Genomic DNA, 27,285 nt, shown 5'->3' with positions numbered 1-27,285 from the left:
GTTTCGATCGCCTCAGGGGATCGGAGAGGAATTTCCCAGATTTTTTTCCCCATATTGGCCCTGGGGTTTTCACTCTGGGTTTTCGCCTCTCCCTGGAGATCACATGGTCTGGAATGGGGGGGTGGGGGTGAGGTAATAGGTTGTGATGAACAAAGCATCGTAGCTGTGAGGGACAGCTCGGTGGATAGGATATTGGTATGTAGATAGGCTGGAAAATTGGGCGGGGATCCTGGATTCAGGATTGAATCCTGGACCGGGGATCGGCGCGGGCTTGGAGGGCCGAAGGGGCTGTTCCTGTGCTGTATTGTTCTTTGTTCTTTTGTTCTTGTTCATTGCCAATCTACCTAGATGTCCATTGCATCAGTGTGTGAATAAAACTTCTCAATAACATTCTCGAATGATAGAAATATTACCACCACAAAGCCTTGCTACCCCGACATTGCTAGAGTTATAATTCATGTTTAGCAACTCAGGAACCAGTCAAATGTTCCAATAGAACCAACTATTCAAAATGATATAAACACAAAATTGATTAGTAGATTCAGATAGAAAAACATGTTTTTGACTTTCATTATTAAATCCAGCAAAGACTAAAATGAAACTATACATGTTTCAGAATAATGATGGAAATGAGGGAAAAAAAACCCATTTCTTAGCTCCCTGAACATTTTTTAATGGTTTATTGGGAAATAGTCATGGGGGTTAACAGGCAATGAGCAGATGGTGACATACCTTGCCTCTGAAGGAAGCTGCAGCATCTCGAAACTCCTTCAGTAGCTGATTGTGCTCCTCAATAGTTTTGTTGATGAACAACAGGATGTGGTGGTCAATTTTAGCATCAAATATTTTAGCATTATTCTGTAAAATTAAATGTCATGGGTAGCTTGACAAGAATGTTATAAATATACAACTGCAATAATAGGTTATTTGTAGTGGTGCCCACAATGAATAAATAAAAATAAGTTAGACTGGGTCCCAGAAAATGTTCAACAGTAAGACAGAGAGTCACAGATTCAAGAGCAGATAAGAAACGGGACTGTGTAATTAACTTATAACTTCTTTATGCAAAAGGTATACATGCTCTTGCCTATCCAGTAGAGGATGTTGTATATTTGAAGAAAGTAACCATATATATTTTTTGAGACACAACAAGGAAATACATTAAGGTAGGAAGTCAAACCTTTGGCAATGATCCTGGGGTAGCATGGTGGTCATGATGTGGAGATGCCGGTGTTGGACTGGGGTAAACACAGTAAGAAGTCTAACAACACCAGGTTAAAGTCCAACAGGTTTATTTGGTAGCAAATGCCACTAGCTTTCGGAGCGTGCTGCTCCTTCGTCAGGATGGCCTCAACCGGGATCTTGGGTTCATGTCACACTATCTGTAACCCCCACAACTTGCCTGGACTTGCAAAATCTCACTAGCTGTCCTGTCTGGAGACAATACACATCTCTTCAACCTGTGCTTAATGCTCTCTCCACTCACATTGTCTGTACCTTTAAGACTTGATTAGCTGTATTAGCATTGATTAGCTTGATTAGCATTCCAATCATTATTTTGTAAATTGAGTTTGTGTCTCTGTATGCCCTGTTTGTGAGCACATCTCCCACTCCACCTGACAAAGGAGCAGCATGCTCCGAAAGCTAGTGGCATTTGCTACCAAATAAACCTGTTGGACTTTAACCTGGTGTTGTTAGACTTCTTGCGGCATGGTGGCACAGTGGTTAGCACTGCTGCCTCACAGCTCCAGGGACCTGGGTTTGATTCCCGACTTGGGTCACTGTCTGTATGGAGTTTGCACATTCTCCCCGTGTTTGCGTGGGTTGCCTCCGGGTGCTTCGGTTTTCTCCCACAGTCCAAAGATGTGCGAGTTAGGTTGATTGGACATGTTAAATTAACCCTTAGTGTCCCAGGATGTGATAGGTTAGAGGGATTAGCAGGGTAACTCAGTGGAGGTAGGACCTGGGTGGGATTGTTGTTGGTGCAGACTTGATGGGCTGAATGGCCTCCTTCTGCACTGTAGTGTTTCTATGATTCTATCTGATGGACAGCAAAATTATTTTACATCAATAATTGCCCTCGAACTGAGTCAACCACATTACTGTGGGCCTGGAGTCACATGTAGGCCAAACCAGGTAAAGATTTTCTTCCCTAAAGTACATTAGTGAGCCTAATGGGTTTTTATTACAACAGTTAATTCCATATTATTATTAAATTCAAGTTTCACCAGCTGCATTGGCGAGATGTGAACCTGGGCCCCCAGAGAACTATGCTGAGTGTCTCAGTCTGGTGAAAATACCGCTATGCTATCACCTCCATCAGGGACGCTCGCTCCCTCAATAAGATCACCTCTAAATCATCATTTTTCCCAATCTTATCTTTATTTACAGTTCAAATCCTCAATCTCTTTTAGCAACTTGACTGACATTATTTAGGGGTCATTAGAAGTTGTTTTTCTTTCAGCGATTTCTACCAAAATGTTCACTGATTTAATTTGAAGGGGTTATCAGTTAGAACTGATTTCCTCACAAATATTAGGGGGGAAAGAACCCTTGCAACTTTCAATTGGATTCTTATTTAAAAAATGAAGGTCCGAGACACACCTGCTCCAAATCAATGATTCAGCATACATATTCCATGCTGATGTGATGTACATAATTGAACTCATTTCTGACAGGAACGGAATTGAAGACTGCATAATTTAGAGTTTTTTTTTAAGCAGAGTTGGATCATCTTTTGATGCTGTTCTGAGAGTGAAAGCTATAGTCTTTAATCAACTATTGACTCTGTTCACACACTGGGTTGTACAGATTATTAAAAACAAGGTCAAAACTCTTCCCTTCCAAGAAAATTACAATTTCATCATCCTCGCATCATTTTAGGCAATAAATATAGGCCTTACATTTTAATTTTAATTTCAAATTAAAATGATTTGGAGTTTAAGCTGAATTGCCTTGAGGTTTCTTTCATTCGAATGCAGTAACTTCAGTGAGAGCTCCGTTTGCCAGTCCCATCAAGGTTCATGCTCTGCTAAAGTTACTGTGGCAGAGCAGGAGAAGTCCTGAGGAAATTTTCCCCAATGATGGTGAGCCCCTTAAATATGGTGTCAAAAACTGAGGGGGGGGGCGATCTTACCCGCTTGTCACGCTGGTCGATGGGAGGGGCGAGCCAGTAAGATCGGGACAGAGGTAAAAAACGGGGCTCGCACCCAGTTTCTCGTCTCTTGCAATCTTACCGGCACTATGAAGCCATCATGATCAGCCTTGCGCCTGGGCAGGGCACGAGGCTGATTGTAATATTTAAATTATAAGTGAGCCCAGGACGCAATCGTCCACTTGCCTTAATGGCCTCGCCGGTAGGGGTCCTCGCTGGTGAGGATGACATATAATCCCCATCAATGGGGACCAGGTGTAATAGCCTTGCCGATAGGACCAGAGCCCATTGAAGCCCTCTGGGAGGTTGGGGGGACAGTGCCCCTTGGGTAGTGCCAGTCTGGCACTGCCCACTAGGCACCCTGACAGTACCTAGGGGGAGGGCCTGAGGGGAAGAGGGGGAGCTGTGCACTCTGCAATTGAGGATTGCCAAGTTGGCAGTCCCACTAGATGTGGGAAGATGCGGGAAGAATGTTCCCAATGTTGGGGAAATGCAGAACTAGGATTCACAGTTTAAGAGTAAGAGGTAAGCCATTCAGGACTGATTTGAGGAAGAACTTCTTCACACAGAGAGTTGTAAACCTGTGGAATTCTCTACCATAGAAAGCTATTGGGGTCAGTTTGTTAAATATGTTCAAGAGGGAGCTGGACGTGGCCCTTGTGGCTAAAGGGATCATGGGGTATGGAGAGAAAGCGGGAGTGGGATACTGAAAGTGCATGTTAGCCGTGATCTTATTGAATGGTGGTGCAGGCTCAAAGGGCTGAATGACCTACTCCTGCACCCATTTTCTATGTTCTATGTCAATAATCTTCCAGAGAGGAGTGGAGGCCAGCGATCGGGGGGAGGTGGAGGACAGCAATTGGGGGGTGGGGGGGGGGGGACACAATATCTGGGGGGGGTGGGGTTGGGAGTGAGAGATCTCTCAGTGCATTGTCTGCACTTGCACAGTGCACTGAGAGATCGACACATATGCAATGGCACCCTCTAGCTGTCAGCAGCTGGCTTTCCGACAAGAACAGACTCTGTCCACTCCCTCTACTGGCGTGAATCACACTTTCCCCCTTTTTTTGCACTAAGTGCCATAGGTGCCATTGGAGCCTGAGAGCACACCAAAAAAATGGGTCCAATTCTCTCCTGTTCTCACGTTCATTCAGCACTTAGAATATTTTTGGTAAGATTGCCCCTGTAGGTTTTCATTCCGTTTTTCAAAGCCTCTTGTTTGTTTTCCTGAGCATCAGGAATCTACAAAATAAAAATTTACTTTGTACTGATTTTCATTGAATGTACGGGTTACCAAACTATCAACACCCAACTTTAATGATCTTTACCGTCCTTCATACTCCATCCAAGGTCCAGAGCATAGAACTATACACAATGGGCCTGAACTTCCTCAGAGTGGCAATCCACATCGGAATGCCACTCTGTGCCCAGCCTGTCATGCCTGACTCAGGCCAGGTGAGACCCAGGCAGTGGAGCATGTCCCGAGGCTTGGTGTTGAAGTTCAACTGAGTCAAAGGCAACACCCTTTTATAACAGCACTAGCTGCCATAAACCAAATAAGTTTAAAAATCCAACAAAGTTGAATGTTCCTTGACAGGCCAGGAAGAAGGAAAGTTTCCGGGGTAGGTGGGTGGAATTTGGGGAATGGGTGGATTGGAGTTTGGGGGTGGGAGGAGGAGTGGAAAATCAGAAGTTGGGTGGGTATTGGAGGTCCCAAGGGGATTGGTTGGGCGGGGTGGTGTTGGTGAGGCTTGGGGAAGGTCCAGTGGGTTGAAGAGGTTTCTTTTTGATGGGCATCGGGCCTTGGGTCGAGTTAAGCTCTGGAGTTACTGAAATTTGAGGGTTGGGACTCAGCGAGCGGTAGTTGGGCTTCAGTCAGATTTGGGGTGGAGGGGCTATTGGGTCTTGGGCCTTAGGTCGGGTCAGGGTGAGAGTCTGGTTGTGTGGGGGGGAGGTGTGGGGGGGAGCAAGGTGTTGAGGGAAGAGTCCCCACTTGGGTGAGGGAAATCCCATAGGGGCTGGGCAGCCGAGGTTATGGGGTGCCCCTGGGTATGGGCAGGGAAGTCCCATGGAGTGGGGTAGTCAGGGGGTTGGGGGAGGGAGTCCTGGTGGGGGGTGCCTGCGGGGGGTTGGTCTGGGTGTGTATAATTGTTACAGAAGTCACAAGTGGCTTTAGCCCTTCTAACTCTTTCTGGGTAACTATTGATGTAACCCAGTTCCAACCATCCGAAGTTTGTGATTTAAATCACATTTTGAGATGGTTCCCAGCACAGGGGGAGTTTGCAAATCTGGGCAATTGTGCTGCAAACTTTACCTGTGAACATCCAAAGGGGATTCCCCAGCACATATACCACCACCCCCAATATGACGCTGGGGAGTTAAATGTTACAGCCCAATATTTAAGGTGGGAGGGACTAACGTTTTGTACAAATGAACGATTGCTTCCTGGGATTTGTACTTTATTCCTCAAAGTACAATTGCCAGGATCTCTTTGATGGTCCTTAACCGTCACTGCACACCTTGCATTCCCACTGTCTGTGCCCTTCCGAAGATGCAACCTAATCTCCCACTTTTGACTGAATATCCTGCTCTATCCAATTCATCAGCAACTGTTTATTTATAAATTTTCCCAATTTAGTATAATTTGGAAACTTGATTGGCCACTTTGGGCGGAATCTTCGGATACTTTTCCCAGAGTGACAGTTTCAGGAAGAAAACCGGACTGTAACTCTCTGGCTGCACAGCTTCTCTCCAGATTCTCTCACACTCTGTGCACAGAGAATCTGGGGGTGTGGTTTCCCCCGTTATACTGGGTGGGAGGGCCTGATAGAGAGCTCCACAGAGATTAGGGCAGCATCAGTAAAGGCTTCCCCGATCTGCATTGAAAAGAAACTCCCTCCATCCCTTCACAGACACGGAGAGGGACCCCCAGCATCGGGGCAAAACCCCCCCAACACAATAAATGGGGAAACCACTCTCCCCAGTACAAGCACTGAGGCATCCCCCTACCCCCACTCCCCAATTCCCTGCCATACATAAGGAGAACCCCAGTGGGCCTGCTCCCAGCACAGCCCTCTGGCACTGCCAGGGCATGTCCCTCTCCCCCCCCCCTGGGAGTCATACTTACCTTTGCCCCCTGCAGATTCCTCTTGTCCTATTCCTGTAATTTGCAATACCTGTTGTAAACCTCACCGACATGATGTCACATCAATGAGGGACACATTCCTTACCTGAGGGGAGCACATAGCAGGGCAGCCCTTTAAATTCATCTGAGCTTATTCAAACGCGTTTAAGTGAGGCTCCCGCCCTCCGTGTTCATGGCTTTGGGGGCACAAAATCGACTTCATTTAGAACTAATGAATTCTGGCGGAATATTACTGACTCTTTTTCTCTCTGCACAGGCGCTGCTCCATCTGCTAGGTACTTCTAGCATTTTCTGATGTCTCAGATCTCCAGCTTCTGCACTATTTTGCTTCAATTACGGCTAAATACATTTCTTTAAAGACCCAAAGAAGTAAAGTGTTATATAACTCACCTCTTTGGTAAATTCGGTTACAAGGTGCATCCCATTAATCCTGATAAATTTACTGAGTTCCTCCTTAGTCAAACCTGCTTCAGCCTCAATTTCAAAATCAGCTCGATGATCATCAAACTAAAGAAACAAGGAACATGTTAAAGTTACATTCAGCCAAATAATTCACAATCGATCAAATATAAATACTTTGTGTACACACACAATCAATAGTTACGTCATTTAATTTTCTGGAATTTGCATCTCTACACAATATAGTGGGCTGGCTCTTTCCACATATCCGAATATCAGCAAATATTACTGACAATTGTTTCGGGTTTTGTTTCTGGAACTGGCACAGGAACAGGAATATGTCACTTACCTCTTGAGCCTATTCTGCCATTCTGTGGCTGATCTGTGATCTAACTCTGCACACCTGCCTTTCCCCTTGTGTCTGAATACCTTTGGTTAACAAAAATCTATCAATCGCAGTTTGAAAGATCCCCAAATCTCTTCGGACCCCCACTGTCCCCAGCTTTACTCCATTTAGAAAGTATTTTTATCTATTCATTTTAGGTCCAAAGTACATCCACGAAACAGTCCCACAGTTTGAGGCCAAACACGCAGTTGGGATAGAGTTGAGGGTGCCAGTCCGTGAAAAAATCCTGCAGCACGCACTGTGTTATAATTGACCACAGCAGTGCAGTAAGCACGCAGCTACAGCAGGCAGTAAAGAAAGCAAAAGGTGTGTTGGCCTTCATAGCGAGAGGACATGAGTATAGGGGTAGGGATGTTTTGCTGCAATTGTACAGGTGAGGCCTGTACAATTGGTGAGGCCACACCTGGAGTACTGTGTGCAGTTTTGGTGTCCTTATCTGAGGAAGGATGTCCTTGCTATAAGAGGGAGTACAGTGAAGGTTTACCAGGCTGATTCCTGGGATGGCAAGTCTGTCATATGAGGAGAGACTAAGTCAGTTAGGATTATATTCACTGGAGTTTAGAAGAGTGAGAGGGGATCTCATAGAAACTTGTAAAATTCTAACAGGGTTAGACAGGGCAGATTTAGAAAGACTGTTCCCAGTGGTGGGGGAGTCCAGAACTAGGGGTCATTGTTTGAGGATAAGGGGTAAACCTTTTAGAACTGAGGTGAGGAGAAATTTCTTCACCCAGAGGGCGGTGAATGTGTAGAATTCACTACCACAGAATGTAGTTGAGGCCAAAATGTTGTCTGATTTCAAGAAGAAATTAGATATAGCTCCACGGGCTAAAAGCATCAAGGGATATGGGGGGAAGGGGGATCAGGACATTGAATCCGATGATCATCCATGATCATAATGAATAGTGGAGCAGGCTCGAAGGGCTGAATGGTCTATTCCTGCTTCTAGTTTCTAAGTTTCTAAATAAGAAATCTCAGTTCTCAATTTCAGGCATTGTTTAAACATATGCTGTGGGAGATGCAATGGTGGATAGGCCCAATCAAATATAACCATGCTTTAGTTTCTGGATATTAAAGTCAACTTGGCACATATATTGGCTTCAAATGGATTTCCTGTAGTTTTGTCCACTGAAAGTCAGGGCAAAGCTAATTTCAATTAGAATGCATGAGTGGGTGTGTACAACAATAACTCACCTTTCTATAGCACCCTTAACATTGTAAAATTTCCCAAGGCATTTCACAATTAGCAAATTAGCAATTATCAGACAAAATTTGACAACCAGCTAGATTGAAGACATATTAGAGTAGATGACTGAAAGCTTGAACAAAAAGTTAAGATTTCAGAAGCGTCTTAAGAAAAAAAAAGAGGTCACAAGACAGAGAGTTTTAACTTTTTACACCATTCCTAAAGTTACAAAGCCAATGCTCAGAATGGACTGGGCAAACACAAATCCATTCCTTGCTTGCTCCAGAAAATAAGTTCACAGTCCAACTGGGGCGGCACGGTAGCACAGTGGTTAGCACTGCTGCTTCACAGCTCCAGGGACCTGGGTTCGATTCCCGGCTTGGGTCTCGGTGTGGAGTTTGCACATTCTCCTCGTGTCTGCGTGGGTTTCCTCCGGATGCTCCGGTTTCCTCCCACAGTCCAAAGCTGTGCGGGTTAGGTTGATTGGCCATGCTAAAAATTGCCCTTAGAGTCCTGAGATGCGTAGGTTAGAGGGATATGGGGGAAAGGCCTGGGTGGGATTGTGGTCGGTGCAGACTCCATGAGCCGAATGGCCTCTTTCTGTACTGTAGGGTTTCTATGTTTCTATGATTTCTATGAATTCCAATTCAAGGTCCCTGTAAAAGGGACAAACAGGATCTAAGTTGACAAGATAAGGCATTGCATCCCATCTTGGGCTTGATCTTAGCCAAAAGGCTGAGTAGAGGACATAGAAACATAGAAACCCTACAGTGCAGAAGGAGGCCATTCGGCCCATCGAGTCTGCACCGACCACAATCCCACCCAGGCCCTACCCCCACACATTTTACCTGCTAATCCCTCTAACCTATGCATCCCAGGACTCTAAGGGACAATTTTTAACCTGGCCAATCAACCTAACCCGCACATCTTTGGACTGTGGGAGGAAACCGGAGCACCCGGAGGAAACCCACGCAGACACGAGGAGAATGTGCAAACTCCGCACAGACAGTGACCCGAGCTGGGAATCGAACCCGGGACCCTGGAGCTGTGAAGCAGCACTGCTAACCACTGTGCTACCGTGCCGCCCCACATGTTGGAATGTTAAAACAATGAAAATCAGGGATGTGGAAATTCTCGGAATCGGAAGAATTCGCAGTTCTGAGATTGATGAAGCTCCAAGATTGGTAAAAATGGGAATTTGTTCTCCGTCCTCGCTGGCAGCAGTGGGGAGGGGAGGTGGGGGAGGGGGGGGGGGGGCGGGGGGTAACAGCCAGAGGACTCCAGCCGAAATGTCATAAAACATTTCCTCAAATCAGAAATGCACAACATGCATAGAAAATGTATGACTAATCAACTTTCCAGAGAATTGAACAAAATAACTTGGAGAATGTGCTCTTTTTCTTACTTGTTTTTGTCCTGTTGTTGTTTGTTCATTCTGTCTCACCTCTTCTGCTTCTTCCTAATCTCCTTGTGCTTCACTCTTTCCCTTGTTTGCCATCAAAGAATGCTGGCCACATTTGGGACAGTTTGTGTGAAAATGTGACCTTCTGCAGCTTCATCTTATGTTCTTCCCAATTGCTTGTGGATCTCCTCAGCCCTCACTCCCATGATGTGGAGATGCTGGCGTTGGACTGGGGTGGGTACAGTGAGTGGTCTCACAACACCAGGTTAAAGTCCAACAGGTTTGAGTTATACAGTGGGTGAATTTCCTGGCCTCCTTGTGATGCGTTTCTCACGGCGGGAGGCGCTGCACCATTTGCTGATGGTGGGATCTTCGGATCCCGCCGCTGTCAATGGAATTTCCCATTGACTACACCCATGCTGCCGGGAAACCCGCGGCGTTGGTACGCTATTAGGGAGACCAGAAGATCCTGCTGGCATGAACAGCCAGGAAATTAATGACCAGTCATTAAGATATTCTTCCCCTTTAACCTCAACCCTCCATCCACTCCTCTCTACCTCCACTAAGTATCCTCAAGGACAAGAATGCCCTCAGCCTTCTTCCCCTCTCAATTTTCCTCTCACACTCCCTATTTTGGTTAATTTGTTTCCATAGTTTATGCTGTTTAGAGAAACTAAATTAGAAGATGCTCTGCCTTTTCGTATATGTTTCCCTTTCACACACAGGGAAGAAACAATCATTGTTGATTTACTTTTCTAAGTGTCAACATAACAGTTAAGATGCATAGCTTTAAATTGGACTGATGTTTGCAATAAGAAAAACTCTCCTTCTTTCACACTTGCCCTGACCCAGTCTCTTCCTCCCCCTTTCTCCGTAAGTTGCACTTTCTAACATTTATAGAGCACTAAAGTTAAAACAGACATAGAAACATAGAAACCAGAAGCAGGAGTAGGCCATTCGGCCTTTCATTTTGAACATGGCTGATCAGTGCATTAGCAGCTGGAGCCTCAAGAAGGTTGATACTGAAGATGATCAAAGAGAAGTAGTTGATTTAAGGCTTGAATTACTCTATCTGTGGCTGTAAAAAAGGTTTTTTTTTCATTTCATGATCTTCTATACAAGAAGAATTTTCTCGAAAATTAGGAACAAAGCTATGTTAATTATAGTACAATTCTGACGAATGCAGTCTCGTTCTCTCTATGGAAAAATGCAAGTCTCAACTCTAAACTCCTCCCCCCATTCTACCTCACAAAGATTGAGAATCAACCCCACAGTGAAGAGAGACAGGTGTGAACCGATGTTCTTCCACTATCTGATTTCTTTCTAGGCTGTGTTTAGGTCAGTATTAATTTTTGCTCAGGATTCCTATAAACGGCAGAAAATTCTTCTCAATCTATAGATTTTTGGTTATAGGTTTTTTTCAAAATGAATATATAAACACGACTGGAAGTAAAATAAATGCATACTTTACATCCTAGTTATTGCATTTCTAATTAATACTCCCAAAAATTGTGTGCATGAACTATTAGCTTCACAGACTATGCAACCAAGTGGGGAGAGGCAAACTGGGAAGGCCAGATGGTTCGTTCTGGGACTGTACAATTAAATTAATGCAGAGTGACTCATTAATGGGTATTCTATAATTGGATCAAGAATGTGTTTGTCAAAAGCCAACGATTTCTCCAAATGAAACAAATTCACACAACTTACCTTTTTGAACAATGTTACAGTACTCCTTGATATGCTGTATTTTTCCAAAACCTTTACATCGTTGCTGATAGCAAATGGTATTTCCACCGCGTCATTTGCCGTCTCTGAAAATGTTTTCACGTCATCATTTTCAAGGTCCTCAGTAAAGAAATGCAAAATCGGTTCTATTAGACACTCCAGCATAACACGAACTATGTAGGCCTGAATAATGATGCATTTAGCTTACCAGATTTACCAGAAATGCAATATCAGTTCTGTAACATACTCCAGCATAAGATGGACTTTGTAAGTCTGAATAATTATACATTTAACGCAGCTGATTTTTTTTTGAGGTAAATAAAATGATTACCTTGAAAAAGCCGACAATGACAACATCAGCGGAGTCAATAAACTTTTCAACTTCAGCCACGCTATCCAGGAATGCATAGCTAGGACCAGTCCTTCTTTTTAGCCAGCTGATGATACCCTTGGCAGTTCTTTTCCCTGAAGGAGCATTAACCATCAGCTGACTATCAATATATATTGTTGTCCAAGTAATCCAAAATCATTGATGAATGTGTCTACAACCAACATTTGCCCCACTGTGGCATTTTAAGCCCCTTAAATAAAATGATTCTTCTTACTGATTACTTCAAGAAATTGGTTTCTGTTAAAAAAAGTCGACAAATATTGGACAAATGTGATGAGTCAGTCATTACTGAGGGTAGATAAAGTGACACGTGTTGTGATAGTAAGAAGTCTCACAACACCAGGTTAAAGTCCAACAGGTTTATTTGGTAGCACAAACTTTCGGAGTGCTGCCCCTTCATCAGGTGAATCCTTCATCAGGGACGGTCTGATTTCTGACTCCTGGGATAGTGGGGGTGGGACTGCAATACAATCCATGGGGAAGGAGTCTGGGATGGGGGTATGATGCAATCCCAGGAGAAGGAGTCTGGGGTGGGATTACATTACAATCCCCGGAGGGGAAGGAGTCTGGGATGGGGGTACAATAAAATCCCAAGGGGAAGGAGTCTGGGGTGGGGTTACAATACAATCCCGGGAGAAGGAGTCTGATCCTGGACCCAGTGCAGGGTGTCCAATTCCGCAAGTCCAATGGTGGGGGTTCAGGGGAGGCTTTAGTATGGATGCGTTTTCTAAGCATGGTGGGCTGGGAGAAAGCAGCTCACTGACCCATAAACATCCTCGCCAAGGCTCTCCTACTCTTGCAGCAATTGCCAGGGAAAGCTAGTTGGTCACAGTTAAACTTGCAAAACAAATTGACACTGAAGTTTCCAGCCACATTAGCCCAGTTAAAATGCCAACTCGTCTCCTCAGAGCGGGTTAGATGTCTGCCCTTTGTCTCACCCGAGTAAAAGCTGGAAGTTAGCAGGTTAGAACTGGCCTCCTGACACACTTCTCTGAATACTTCTGGAAGAATCTATGCATTTTGTTTGAAAGATCATGCATTTTCTTTAGCCTGGAGTGGGCTCGAACGGCTGAATTTCTGCTCCCACCTAATTGCCTAATTCCTATGATCAATCAAAATGACTGCAACAGCCATGGAGTTGCTTTCTGGAATATAGTAAACATTTTACAAAAATAGGTTAGAGTCGAGCAGGTACAATAAATTAATGCAAAAATGATGTCTGGGAAAAAAAGGACAAATAAAATGGACTAATGACCCGTTGTTTGTAATAGGAACATTCTTACCCTGTGGTTCTTTAATCCCGCCACCTGCTCCCAAACCCACTCACACTCCTGTGTTAAAACTCCCCGTATATTTTGTAGCATACACAAAGACAGGGGCAGAGTTGGTGGAATATTGCTCTTAACCCAACTGTCTTATACCTGAGCTGATAGTGGAATAGTTAGCACTGCTGCCTCACAGCGCCAGAGACCCAGGTTCGATTCCCGGCTTGGGTCACTGTCTGTGTGGAGTTTGCACATTCTCCCCGTGTCAGCGTGGGTTTCCTCCGGGTGCTCCGGTTTCCTCCCACAGTCCAAAGATGTGCGGGTTAGGTGGATTGGCCATGCTAAATTGCCGCCTAGTGTCAGAGAGACTAGCTAGGGTAAATGCATGGGGTTACGGGGATAGGGCCTGGGTGGGATTGTGGTCGGTGCAGGCTCAATGGACCGAATGGCCTCCTTCTGCATTCTATGATTCTATAAATCCAATACTGAGATCTCTAATCCTAGACATAGAAAGGTATCAATACAAAATCGATCTCTGGGAAAAATAAGGACAAAACATAGGCTAATGACCCATTGTTTGTAGCAGAAACATTCTTACCCTGTGATTATGGGATGTCCAAGTCAACAGGTAAAGTCTGAGGGATTCACTTTCACCCCAATGCTCGCATTCAGACACAGCAGCTTCCTGGAGTGTCCAATCTATTAAAACCTCCTGTATTGGACTCAGTCCACTCTAACCTATGTTTGCAACATGTTTATACTATTCCAGAAAGGAATTCCATGGCTGTTGCAATCATTTTTGATTGAACATAGGAATTAGGGGCGGAATTTTACCGGTTCGCCCCACCCAGCGATGGGCCAAGCGAGCCAATCAAATTACATGAGAGCCGAGAAATCAGGATCGCGTCCGATTTCTTGGCTCTCGCAATCTTACCGTAGCCGGATTTCCGGTGAGGTCAGCCTCTCACCCATTTCCGGCAAGAGGCTGAATAAGTTATTTAAATTTATTAAAATGTTGATTACCATGTTCTTGGGGAGTCCGGCACTCAATTGTCCAGACTTACTTACATAGAACATAGAACATAGAACATTACAGCGCAGAACAGGCCCTTCGGCCCACGATGTTGCACCGACCAGTTAAAAAAAAACTGTGACCCTCCAACCTAAACCAATTTCTTTTCGTCCATGAACCTATCTACGGATCTCTTAAACGCCCCCAAACTAGGCGCATTTACTACTGATGCTGGCAGGGCATTCCAATCCCTCACCACCCTCTGGGTAAAGAACCTACCCCTGACATCGGTTCTATAACTACCCCCCCTCAATTTAAAGCCATGCCCCCTCGTGCTGGATTTCTCCATCAGAGGAAAAAGGCTATCACTATCCACCCTATCTAAACCTCTAATCATCTTATATGTTTCAATAAGATCCCCTCTTAGCCGCCGCCTTTCCAGCGAAAACAATCCCAAATCCCTCAGCCTCTCCTCATAGGATCTCCCCTCCATACCAGGCAACATCCTGGTAAACCTCCTCTGCACCCTCTCCAAAGCCTCCACATCCTTCCTGTAATGTGGGGACCAGAACTGCACACAGTACTCCAAGTGCGGCCGCACCAGAGTTGTGTACAGTTGCAACATAACGCTACGACTCCTAAATTCAATCCCCCTACCAATAAACGCCAAGACACCATATGCCTTCTTAACAACCTTATCTACTTGATTCCCAACTTTCAGGGATCTATGCACACATACACCTAGATCCCTCTGCTCCTCCACACTATTCAAAGTCCTCCCGTTAGCCCTATACTCAACACATCTGTTATTCCTACCAAAGTGAATTACCTCACACTTCTCCGCATTAAACTCCATCCGCCACCTCTCGGCCCAACTTTGCAACCTGTCTAAGTCTTCCTGCAAACTACGACACCCTTCCTCACTGTCTACCACACCACCGACTTTGGTGTCATCAGCAAATTTGCTAATCCACCCAACTATACCCTCATCCAGATCATTAATAAATATTACAAACAGCAGTGGCCCCAAAACAGATCCCTGAGGTACACCACTTGTAACCGCACTCCATGATGAATATTTACTATCAACCACCACCCTCTGTTTCCTATCCGCTAGCCAATTCCTGATCCAATTTCCTAGATCACCCCCAATCCCATACATCTGCATTTTCTGCAGAAGCCTACCATGGTGAACCTTATCAAACGCCTTACTAAAATCCATATATACCACGTCCACTGCCTTGCCCCCATCCACCTCCTTGGTCACTTTCTCAAAAAACTCAATAAGGTTAGTAAGGCACGACCTACCTGCCACAAAACCATGCTGACTATCACCTATCAATTCATTACTCTCCAAATAACTATAAATCCTATCCCTTATAATTTTTTCCAACATCTTGCCGACAACAGAAGTGAGACTCACCGGTCTATAATTCCCGGGGAAGTCTCTGTTCCCCTTCTTAAACAATGGGACAACATTCGCTAACCTCCAATCTTCTGGTACTATACCAGAGGCCAACGACGACCTGAAGATCAGAGCCAGAGGCTCTGCAATCACTTCTCTTGCCTCCCAGAGAATCCTTGGATAAATCCCATCCGGACCAGGGGATTTATCTATTTTCAGACCCTCCAGAATATCCTGCACATCCTCCTTATCAACTGTAATACTGTCTATTCTACTCCCTTGCAACCCAGTGTCCTCCTCAGCTATATTCATGTCCCCTTGCGTGAACACCGAAGAGAAATATTGGTTCAATGCCTCACCAATCTCCTCCGGTTCCACACATAACTTCCCTCTGCCATCTATAACTGGCCCTAAACTTGCCCTAACCAACCTTCTGTTCTTGACATACCTATAGAACGCCTTAGGATTCTCTTTAACCCTATCCGCCAAAGTCTTCTCATGTCCCCTTTTAGCCCTTCTAAGCTCGCTCTTCAACTCCCTCTTAGCCAATCTAAAGCTTTCTAGTGCACTACCCGAGTGCTCACGTCTCATCCGAACATAAGCCTCCTTTTTCTTTTTAACCAACAAAGAAACTTTTTTGGTGCACCACGGTTCCCTAGCCCTACCAATTCCTCCTTGCCTGACAGGGACATACCTATCACAGACTCGCAGTAGCTGCTCCTTGAAAAAACTCCACATGTCGGACGTTCCCAGTCCCTGTAATCTCCTAGTCCAACCTATGTTTCCTAATTCTCTCCTAATAGCCTCATAATTACCCTTCCCCCAGCTAAAACCACTGGCCCGAGGTTCATGCCTATCCCTTTCCATCACTAAGGTGAACGTAACCGAATTGTGGTCACTATCACCAAAATGCACACCAACTTCCAAGTCTAGCACCTGGTCTGGCTCATTTCCCAGCACCAGATCCAATATAGCCTCACCTCTAGTTGGCCTGTCTACATACTGAGTCAAAAAACCTTCCTGCACGCTTTGAACAAAAACTGACCCCTCTAACGAGCTAGAGCTATAACAATTCCAGTCAATATTAGTCAAGTTAAAATCCCCCATAACAATTGCCCTATTACTTTCACTCCTAAGCAGGATCGACTCCATTTTGGTCTCGCCAGGAGAGGTTCTCTCCGGCAAGGAAAACACCTGCCCCCCCATGAACGGGGAACAGTCATGTTGGCCTCGCCGGTGGAACCAGAGGCCATTGAGGCCCCACCAGGGAGGCTGAGGACAAGGGGTGTGCCCTTTGGGTAGTGCCAGCCTGGCAGTGCAAGCCTGGTACCTTGGCAATGCCCACCGAGCAGCTTGGCACTGCCAAATGTCAGGGGGTAGGGCTTATGGGGGTGGGATCTGTGGGAGTATGGGGTGAGGCCTGAAGGTGGGGTTATGGAGGTGGGGCCTGGAGGAGGCGGGGCCAGGCTGGTGTGGCCCGATCGGGGAGGGATGGGGGCCCCGATGCTGCTCTGCATCAGGTCGGCAGGGGAGAGAGCGGCACGATCGATCTGGGCGGCGGGGTGGGTGGCGGGTGCTAAATGTCCGGGCAGTGTGGGACTCGCGATCGACTATGCACCCCCGCGATTTTGATGGGGTGGGTATGGTTATTTCAGGCCGACTCCAATAACAGAGGCCTGACTCTCCCTGATAGGCCTCTTGCGACTGCACATGTGCAGACAGAGGTCTGCACGTGCAGAATAGCTCCCTCTGCTGCCAGCAGGTGAATTGAGCCTTGCTCACTGCCTCTCATAGCTAGAAAAGGTGTAGCCCATTTTTAATGCACTATGTGTGCAAGATTGGGCATAAAAACTCGCCCAAATAATGGATCTGCAACTCTCCCATTTTCACGTTAGCTGGACACTTAGAATTTTTCTCATAAATTTCTGGCCTAGGAAGAGGTGTCGGCAATTCAGCCTTTCGAGTCCGCTCCGGGCTAAAGAAAATGCATGATTTTTCAAACAAAGTGCAAAGATTATTACCGAAGTATTCATAGAATCATAGAGTCCTAGAATTCCGACAGTGCAGAAGGATGCCATTCAGCCCATCGAGCCTGCATCGATAACAATCCTACCCAGGCCCTATCCCCATAACCCCACGTATTTATCATGCTAATCCCTCTGACACAAAGGGGGAATTTTGCATGGCCAATCAACCTAACCTGTACATCTTTGCAGGATGCCACATGACCAGGATATATGGATGTGGCTATATGCAAGGGGATAGTGGTAATATCACTAGGCTCGTAATGCAGAGATCAAAGCCTGTGCTCTGGGGACATGAGTTCAAATCCCACCATGGCAGCACTTCAGTTCCATTAATAAAGGTAGTCTCAGTAATGGTGACCAAAAAGCTGTCACTTTTTTGTTGCAAAGACCCATCTGGTTTAGGGAAGTAAATGTGCCACCCTTACCAATGTGACACCATATCCACAGCAAGATGTTTAACTCTTAACTGCCCTCTGAAATGACCTGAAAAGCCTCTCAGTCCAAGGGCAATTAGGGTTGGGCAATAAATACTGGGCCAACCAGTGGCACCCACATCCCATGAAAGAATAACAAAATGAGCACCAAACACCAAGTACCCTGGGTGGATGCAGGGAGGATGTTCCCGATGGTGGGGGAGTCCAGAAACAGGGGTCACAGTCTGAGGATTCAGGGTAGACCATTTAGGACGGAGGTGAGGAGACATTTCTTCACCCAAAGAGTGGTGAGCCTGTGGAATTCATTACCACAGGAAGTAGTTGATGCCAAAACATTGAATGTATTCAAGAGGCGGCTGGATAAAGCACTTGGGGCAAATGGGATCAAAGGTTACGGGGAGAAAGAAGGATTAGGCTATTGAGTTGGATGATCACCCATGATCGTAATGAATGGCGGAGCAGGCTCTAAGGGCCAAATGGCCTCCTCCTGCTCCTATCTTCTATGTTTTCTATGTTTAAAAGAAGACTGTTTAGTTGGGATGAAGGGAGATCGCCACTGAGTGCTTTAAAAAAGGATGCGTAAGTTTAAGTGAACAACAGTGGTAGTGTTAATTATCTGTGGATTCAAACTGATTAGAAATAAGTCAATATGTGAAAGATGTCACCCTCTCTGCAGGTACTCAAGGGAGAAGTCTGCATGGTTTCCCCAATATACCATGCCTTGGGACATCCTTTCCTGCAGCGTATCAGGTAGACAATGTTGGCCGAGTTGCAAGAGTATGCACTGTGTACCTGGTGGATGGTGTTCTCACGTGAGATGATGGCATCCGTATCGATAATCCGGCACATCTTGCAGCGGTTGCTGTGGCAGGATTGTGTGGTGTCATGGTCACTGTTCTCCTGAAGGCTGCACAACCCTGCCACAGCAACCTCTGCAGAACGTGCTGGATCATCAACACGGATGCCATCATCTCACGTCAGACAACGGATGAATGAACACCGCTCAACAATCACCAGGCAAGACTGTTCGCTTCCTGTTGGGGAACAGTTCAGCGGTCACGGGCATTCGGCCTCTGATATTCGGGTAAGCATTCTCCAAGGCGGCCTTCACGACACACGACAGTGCAGAGTCGCTGAGCAGAGACTGATAGCCAAGTTCCCCACACATGAGGATGGCCTCAACCGGGATCTTGGGTTCATGTCACACTATCTGTAACCCCCAGAACTTGCCTGGACTTGCAAATTCTCACTGGCTGTCCTGTCTGGAGACAATACACATCTCTTTAACCTGTGCTAATGCTCTCTCCACTCACATTGTCTGTACCTTTAAGACTTGATTAGCTGTAAAGACTCGCATTCCAATCATTATTCATTATTCTGTAAATTGAGTTTGTGTCTTCATATGCCCTGTTTGCTGTTTATGAGCAGATCTCCCATTCACCTGACGAAGGAGCAGCGCTCCGAAAGCTAGTGGCGTTTGCTACCAAATAAACCTGTTGGACTTTAACCTGGTGTTGTGAGACTCCTTACTGTGTTTACCCCAGTCCAACGCCGGCATCTCCACATCATGACATCTCGTTATTTGTCCAGTCTGAAACCGGTAAATATCTGATGAGAATTATATTACCTGTGTATTCAATGGGAGTTTTTCTGTCACTCTCCTTAAAAAACTTCAAGGTTGGATAGCTATGGACACCAAATTCTGAACCAAGTTCCTTCTCTTCTATGACATCGACCTTGGCCAGTTTTAAGTCAGAAGATTCGTTCTTCAGCTGTCCTGCAGCGTTGGCATATTCTGGTGCTAAACTCTTACAGTGTCCGCACCATGGGGCATCTTGAAGAAGGAGACACTGAAATATCAACCTTAAGATCACTAATTAACTGAAACGCTTCACATCAAGCAACAAACATTCAATCTTCAAAAGGCTTAAAGGCTTTCATTTATTTTCAGTCATATCAGTATCAGAGAAAACAAACTCTTTGGCGGAATCAAATCGAGAGTTAAACCAGTGTAACCACGCTTCAATTTTAACTGAGGGACAAAGCAAACATAAAGAATAGAATTGTGTGTGTGTGTGTGCTAAAGAATAAGACAATTAATTTATTTTCTTAAAAATAAAAGTAGCTTAGTTCTAGAATTATATTTTTGTTTGCTCAGAATAATTCTATGAATCTATCCATAACTTCATTGGGCAGGTCAATTGGAACAAGTTCTGAAGAAGTCATACTGGACTCAACTCTTGTTTCTCTCCCCACAGATGCTGGGTCTTTCCAGTATTTTATGTGCTTATTTCAATTGTAATAAGGTTGTTTGCCGCGCACATGAGGAACAGTAGCTGGCTATGAATTCATTTGCTGAGTGCCTAGTATGTGCAAGTTCTGCGATTTACATGGTGGATTGGCACTGGGCAGTCAGCATGAGAGATTTGTAATGAAGAATAAGATACCATGGTGCCACATCAGTGTTAATGCAATCTTGTTATTGCTGTTAACTCGGGTAGGTTTTGATCACGGTAGTAGCACTGAATTACAGTGACTTTTACAAAGTAAGGCCGAATCTTTCAATAGATCCTGGAACGTGTGCCAGATATTTTTTTGCGAGTCTTTGTTTCAGAATAATTATTTAAGAGGTGAATGATATTTCTCGGGGGAATTCTGGAAATACAAGTTCGACCTCAGTCTCAGAAAGTATAAATGATTGTACATCCACACACACCAATCCCAATTGTAATTAAGATTGGATAAAATAAAAGTTTGCATTTATAATCAACCAGCTATATATTTGTTTCCAATGCAATTATTTTCAGATAGTGTAAATTCTGCGTTAATTAATTGGCTGAATGTACAATTAAATAAGTCTGAGCTGTCACTTTTTTATGCTAGAATTTCATATCGATATTTACACGCACAAGATTTGTCAATTGAGTTGACCTTCGAACACCTATACCTTGCAAATGAGTTTGGATGCTTACAAAATTCCACCAGCAGGTATTTGTTCTCGTTCAGTGCTCTCCCGAAGTTGTGCCTGTTCAGCACCAACACGTCCTGCTCTTCAGTAATCTCGTCCGAAACGGCTCCGTGGGCATCTTCCTCTGGTGGCGGTGCCGGCTCTTCTCTGACCTCAGTTTCTTCAGCCTTCGCGGCGGAAGGGAAGGCGAGCAGCAGTATTAAGATGCACCACTTGGTCATAGTGAGGAGAGGCCAAGGCTGCACGGTGCCCACAGGCAGCGCTGATAAAGCCAAGGCCAATGTGACGCCTGCCTGACGACGCTTCGTGGAATATTGTGACTGGTTTGTGGCTGGAGGACAAGCACCGGCGGGTGGCCATTGACCGACCAAATTAAAATACGACCACCCTTACAGTAGCATGTTTATCCAGTTTGATGTAGTAGGATCACAGCATGTAACAGTTCCACAATCTCAGCTGGGCGGTAACCTTATCAATTCTGAACTGCGGATTGCCCTCCTGAATTGCTTTATAATTTAGTCCCTCTTTTAAATTATGAACAATTGATTTCCAGATGGTTTGGGGTGCCATTGATTTTAACTAATCGCCAGTAATTTTAGTATCAGTGTTTGCTGCTTGTAATCTCAACTCTTGTTATGAGCAAATATATAAATATAGTTCGAATTTTCTTCACACTTTTTCTTGTGAATTCCACCAAACAAGCTATTTTAAAGTTTAAGTTCATTTATTAGTGTCACAAGTAGGCTTACATTAACACTGCAATGAAGTTACTGTGAAAATCCCCGAGTGAAAATCCCCTAGTCGGGTACACTGAGGGAGAATTTAGTATGGCCAAAGCACCTAGCCAGCTTTCAGACTGTGGGAGGAAACCGGAGCAGCCGGAGGAAACCCATGCAGACACGGGGAGAACGTGCAGACTCCACACAGTGAGCCAAGCCGGGAATTGAACCCGGGTCCCTGGCGCTGTGAGGCAGCAGTGCTAACCACTGTGCCAAAACTAACTGAAGCATTCTGAAACAGTGCTTGGTGGTTGTACAATTTTGATGAATTCTCCACTCAACTTAGATGAAAAGAACTATTTATTGTTCAAACTCCATTTAATGCTAATATTATTTATTAATATTATTTATTAAAAAGTTATGAGAGGAAAACACTTTACAATATAAAACAACCTCCTGTTAGCTCTAACTTACATCACTCGTGCCCATTAGCAGAACAAGGTTTGGCTGAGGGAGTTTGACTGACTAGGTTGGGAACTGGGGAATAGGTGAAGCCGGAAGCTATATAAAGACAAAAGGTAAAGCTTGGTGGCTGAAGGCAGGTGACAGAGGTTCCCAAAAATGCAACGAGGCCACAGAGACCAATCTCAAAATGATTGTTGACCATCTCTGCCCTGCTTCCACCATTGCTCTCAACCTGCATCACAACCTCCCATCTCTATCTTTACACGATATAATGTTGTGAGAATTGCCTCTTCCTATAAACTACCAAACATGCCCTGCCATGTATTCTCAGTATTAAAATAAAGGTTCATTGAATTTCTACAGTTCAGAAGGAGGCCATTTGGCCCATTGAGTCTGCACCAACTCTCTGAAAGAGAATCTTATCCAGGCCCTCACCCTGACCTTATCCCCGTAACCCCACACATGGTTAATCCACCTAACCTACAAATCTTGGGACAGGATGGGGAAATTTTACCATGGCCAATCCGTCTAACCTGCACGTCTTCGTACTGTGGAAGGAAACCGGAACATCCGGAGGAAACACACGCAGACATGGGGAGAACGTGCAGCCTCCACAGAGACAGCCACTCAAGGCCAGAATTGAACCTGGGTCCCTGGCACTGTGCCATTGTGCCGCCCTCATTGCACAGGATGCTAGAGTAACTCCTTTGTTCTTCAGATCTCAAATCTGAGACACACGTCCCCAAGTCTTTCCTTCATTTCAGGTTTGTAAAATCCAAACATGGTGTCACATAATTATTTCTTCATGATTTGTCACGTCATCTGATTATAGTTTCAGCATAGGTTAGCAATTGTATAACTGGTTATTCTGGCTTAGAAAGAAAAATTTTGCAAGTTTGTGTAGTCATTGACAGACCATGACAGAAATGTTGGTGCACTCTGCCTTAGATTTTCTGACTATTAAGTTTAAAATCAGAAATTTGTGCCCCCAAATTCTGCTACGTGCTGTCAGTTGTCAAAGTTTCAAGCTGGCAGCTACATTGAAGTGATCCACTACACTATTGTGCCCAAATACTAGATACACAGTGAGAAGCCAATTGTGAATAGTGGTGTCAAAAGACACGTACACCTCCTTACATTAATAACAATGCACTAGCTTTTATTTCAAATGTTGCCTCATGGATTTAAATAGCGGTGACTTTCAAATGAGCAATGTTTGACATTGTTAACCTTATGGGTGACTCATTGTGTGATGAAATTGTATCCGCTGTGCATGTAGACCTTCATAATAGGGGTGGGAATCTACCAACTTTATCCATATGTGTAAGTTCTTTGATTTGGTGGATTGTTCATGCAGTTCAACTTACAACAAACAAACTGGGAACTTATAACTCTAGAGCAGCTGCAGTGCTTTACTGAGAAGTGCAATGTGTCCATTCCATTTGCTGTCGCTGATGTCATTCTCAATGATGTTGCCAAATTCCGAACCAAGTCTGGGAAGACTTCGTTTAAACATTGGTTAAACACTTGCAGATTGTGAAGTCTCCCATAATGATTATAGCTGTAACTGACCATGGTGGACATAATATCAAGCATATACAAGCAAATCACACAGCACATTAGTTTAAATCATTCATTGATGAATTCTTATTTTAGTTGTTTTAAGTTTTAGAATTAATTCAATTTAATTTGATTTATTCTGACATACAGAAACATCTTTGAAATCTGGAAATGCAACCTATTCACCTTCTGCCATGTTATTCCATGATGTTTAAACTGACCTTCGATATGCCCACAGAATCTTTAAAAAAGACTTTAGACATAACTCAAACCACATCCAGACAAGCCAAACTTATCAAAGACACTCATTAATCATAATTAATGCAATTAATTCATTACAATATTTGCCACCACCCATTTAAATACTCTTTAAACTGTTGCAGTAAAAAGTAGGAAAATGGTATTCATATATAGAGAGGTGAGCGATCAGTTTCTTTCAACATCTCTATTTCAATAAGCTCATATGGGCGGCATGAACAAAGAACAAAGAACAATACAGCACAGGAACAGGCCCTTCGGCCCTCCAAGCCCGCGCCGCTCCCTGGTCCAAACTAGACCATTCTTTTGTATCCCTCCATTCCCACTCCATTCATATGGCTGTCTAGATAAGTCTTAAACGTTCCCGGTGTGTCCGCCTCCACCACCTTGCCTGGCAGCGCATTCCAGGCCCCCACCACCCTCTGTGTGAAATATGTCCTTCTGATATCTGTGTTAAACCTCCCCCCCTTCACCTTGAACCTATGACCCCTCGTGAACGTCACCACCGACCTGGGGAAAAGCTTCCCACCGTTCACCCTATCTATGCCTTTCATAATTTTATACACCTCTATTAAGTCCCCCCTCATCCTCCGTCTTTCCAGGGAGAACAACCCCAGTTTCCCCAATCTCTCCTCATAACCAAGCCCCTCCATACCAGGCAACATCCTGGTAAACCTCCTCAGTACTCTCTCCAAAGCCTCCACGTCCTTCTGGTAGTGTGGCGACCAGAACTGGACGCAGTATTCCAAATGCGGCCGAACCAATGTTCTATACATCTGCAACATCAGACCCCAACTTTTATACTCTATGCCCCGTCCTATAAAGGCAAGCATGCCATATGCCTTCTTCACCACCTTCTCCACCTGTGACGTCACCTTCAAGGATCTGTGGACTTGCACACCCAGGTCCCTCTGCGTATCTACACCCTTTATGGTTCTGCCATTTATCGTATAGCTCCTCCCTACATTATTTCTACCAAAATGCATCACTTCGCATTCATCAGGATTGAACTCCATCTGCCATTTCTTTGCCCAGATTTCCAGCCTATCTATATCCTTCTGTAGCTTCTGACAATGCTCCTCACTATCTGCAAGTCCTGCCAATTTTGTGTCGTCCGCAAACTTACTGATCACCCCAGTTACACCTTCTTCCAGATCATTTATATAAATCACAAACAGCAGAGGTCCCAATACAGAGCCCTGCGGAACACCACTAGTCACAGGCCTCCAGCCGGAAAAAGACCCTTCCACTACCACCCTCTGTCTTCTGTGACCAAGCCAGTTCTCCACCCATCTAGCCACCTCCCCCTTTATCCCATGAGATCCAACCTTTTTCACCAGCCTACCATGAGGGACAGTGGCACGGTGGCACAGTGGTCAGCACTGCTGCCTCACACCCCCAGGGACCCGAGTTTGATTCCCAGCTTGGGTCACTGTCTGCGTGGAGTTTGCATGTTCTCCCTGTGTCTGCGTGGGTTTCCTCCCACAGTCCAAAGATGTGCAGGTTAGTTTGATTGGCCATGCTAAATTGCCCCTTAGCATCAGGGGGATTAGCAGGTTAAATACGTGGGATTACGGGGATAGGGCCTGGGTGGGATTGTTGTTGGTGCAGGCTCGATGGGCTGATTGGCCTCCTTCTGCACTGTCGGGATTCTATGATAATGTAACATAATAAAACATATTTCACAGCTTAGCAACTGTAAATGAAGCACTTGATGTCTGGCAGCCAGTAGAGCTTGCAGCATGTGGGTAATAAGTGCAAAAACATTGCGTGCCAAAGTAAAGACAGATACCCATTTCAAAGAATGGGAACATACTGTCATGGTAAAACTATTTATTTAATTTTACAGGCTCCCACAACACAAAATGCCGACACCTCCTTTTCACCACAACGGTGGAGCTGACAGTTAACAGATTTTCCTAAAATATGAGGGATGCAGGGCAATTAAAAAGTAGCTCAGCGAAGATTGCCAGCAGCTTCAGCAAACGCTTTGATCTACTGGACAGCCATGTTCCTTTATAAGTGAATAATAATCTCGTGTAGCTGGTTAGAAATTAAAACTGCCACAAACCAACACTTAATAACTGCATTGACTATCACAGTTATTTGTAATGAAACTTGGACACTGAAGGTACAAACACAGCTCTCTCTCATGCAGGTGTACAAATTGAAGGGAGAAATTAGATTCCTGCTGAAGTGTCCAACTATGCGAGTATGTTCGATTGCAGAAACCTGCCAACATTCCACATGGCGAGTTGTAGCGTCTTGATGCCAATTGGAAATGATTTGTGTTGCATCCGAAGCTTATTGGTCAACACATTTATAATGCCGTTGGAACAGTTAGTGACATAAATCCTGCAGCAAAAAGCAACAAACTAATATACAAGGATGCATGGCAGAGTACAATCTTTGGAAAAAAAACAGCTCTGGTAGAAGATTTCATGAGTAGTCTGGGAGGAGCCAGGAGGGAAGAACTTGGTTCAGTGTTTCAGACAGGCTAGCTTGACTGGATGTCTCAGGATTGTCTTTGTGCCACTTTGCAAGAATGTCTAACACAGGTCATCCTGACAGAAGTAGACTAAGAAAGCAGTGTAACTCACCTCCAGACTCCCCAGAGCCTATCCACCATCTACAAGGCACAAGTCAAGAGTTTGATGGAATACTCCCCACTAGCCTGGATGGGTGCAGTTCCAACAACACTCAAGAAGCTTGACACCATCCAGGACAAAGCAGCCTGCTTGATTGGCACCACATCTACAAACATTCAATCCCTCCACCACCGACGCTCAGTAGCAGCAGTGTGTACCACCTACAAGATGCACTGCAGCAATTCACCAAAGATCCTTAGACAGCATCTTCCAAAATCACGACCACTTCCATCTAGAAGGACAAGGGCAGCAGATAAATGGGAACACCACTACCTGCAAGTTCCCCTCCAAGCCACTCACCATCCTGACTTGGAAATATATCGCCGTTCCTTCACAGTCGCTGGGTCAAAATCCTGGAATCCCCTCCCTAACGGCATTGTGGGTCCACCCACAGCATGTGGACTGCAGTGATTCAAGAAGGCAGCTCACCACCACTGTCTCAAGGGCAACTAGGGATGGGCAATAAATGCTGGCCAGCGATGCCCATGTCCCACGAATGAATTAAAAAATGATTTGCAGAGGGGGAATCAGCGAGAGAATTGGGTGAAGCTGTACCTTCAGATTTTAGAGTGCTCGTCTGAAAAGAATGTTCCAAGGACAAGATTCCTGTTTGGAGTTACTGAAGTCAGCCACTGAGACTGTGGGCAGTATTTGACCATTTTTAGTCTAAGTGCCGGGCGGGCGTGGAACTGGGAGTGTTCCAGATCCGTTTTTTG

General features: G+C 45.0%; 1 protein-coding gene across 1 annotated transcript in view; it reads right to left on the bottom strand.

Annotated features, from left to right (window-relative positions):
• LOC144510431 (protein disulfide-isomerase-like) overlaps window positions 1-21,140 on the bottom strand; it is a 32,820-nt gene extending 11,680 nt beyond the window's left edge. The window contains exons 1-6 of the mRNA XM_078239878.1: window positions 20,924-21,140; window positions 19,579-19,785; window positions 11,749-11,882; window positions 11,400-11,537; window positions 6,690-6,806; window positions 733-858 (exon numbers count right to left, since the gene is read on the bottom strand). Of these exons, the coding sequence (XP_078096004.1) occupies window positions 733-858; window positions 6,690-6,806; window positions 11,400-11,537; window positions 11,749-11,882; window positions 19,579-19,785; window positions 20,924-21,140 (939 nt within the window). The remainder of the gene's footprint in view (window positions 1-732; window positions 859-6,689; window positions 6,807-11,399; window positions 11,538-11,748; window positions 11,883-19,578; window positions 19,786-20,923) is intronic.
• Between the last annotated feature and the right edge of the window lie 6,145 nt (window positions 21,141-27,285).

The sequence above is a fragment of the Mustelus asterias genome, chromosome 23 (genome assembly GCF_964213995.1).
Source record: "Mustelus asterias chromosome 23, sMusAst1.hap1.1, whole genome shotgun sequence".
NCBI lineage: Eukaryota > Metazoa > Chordata > Chondrichthyes > Carcharhiniformes > Triakidae > Mustelus > Mustelus asterias.
Note: the sequence above shows the minus strand (reverse complement) of the source record. Positions and strands in the feature narration are given on the sequence as shown.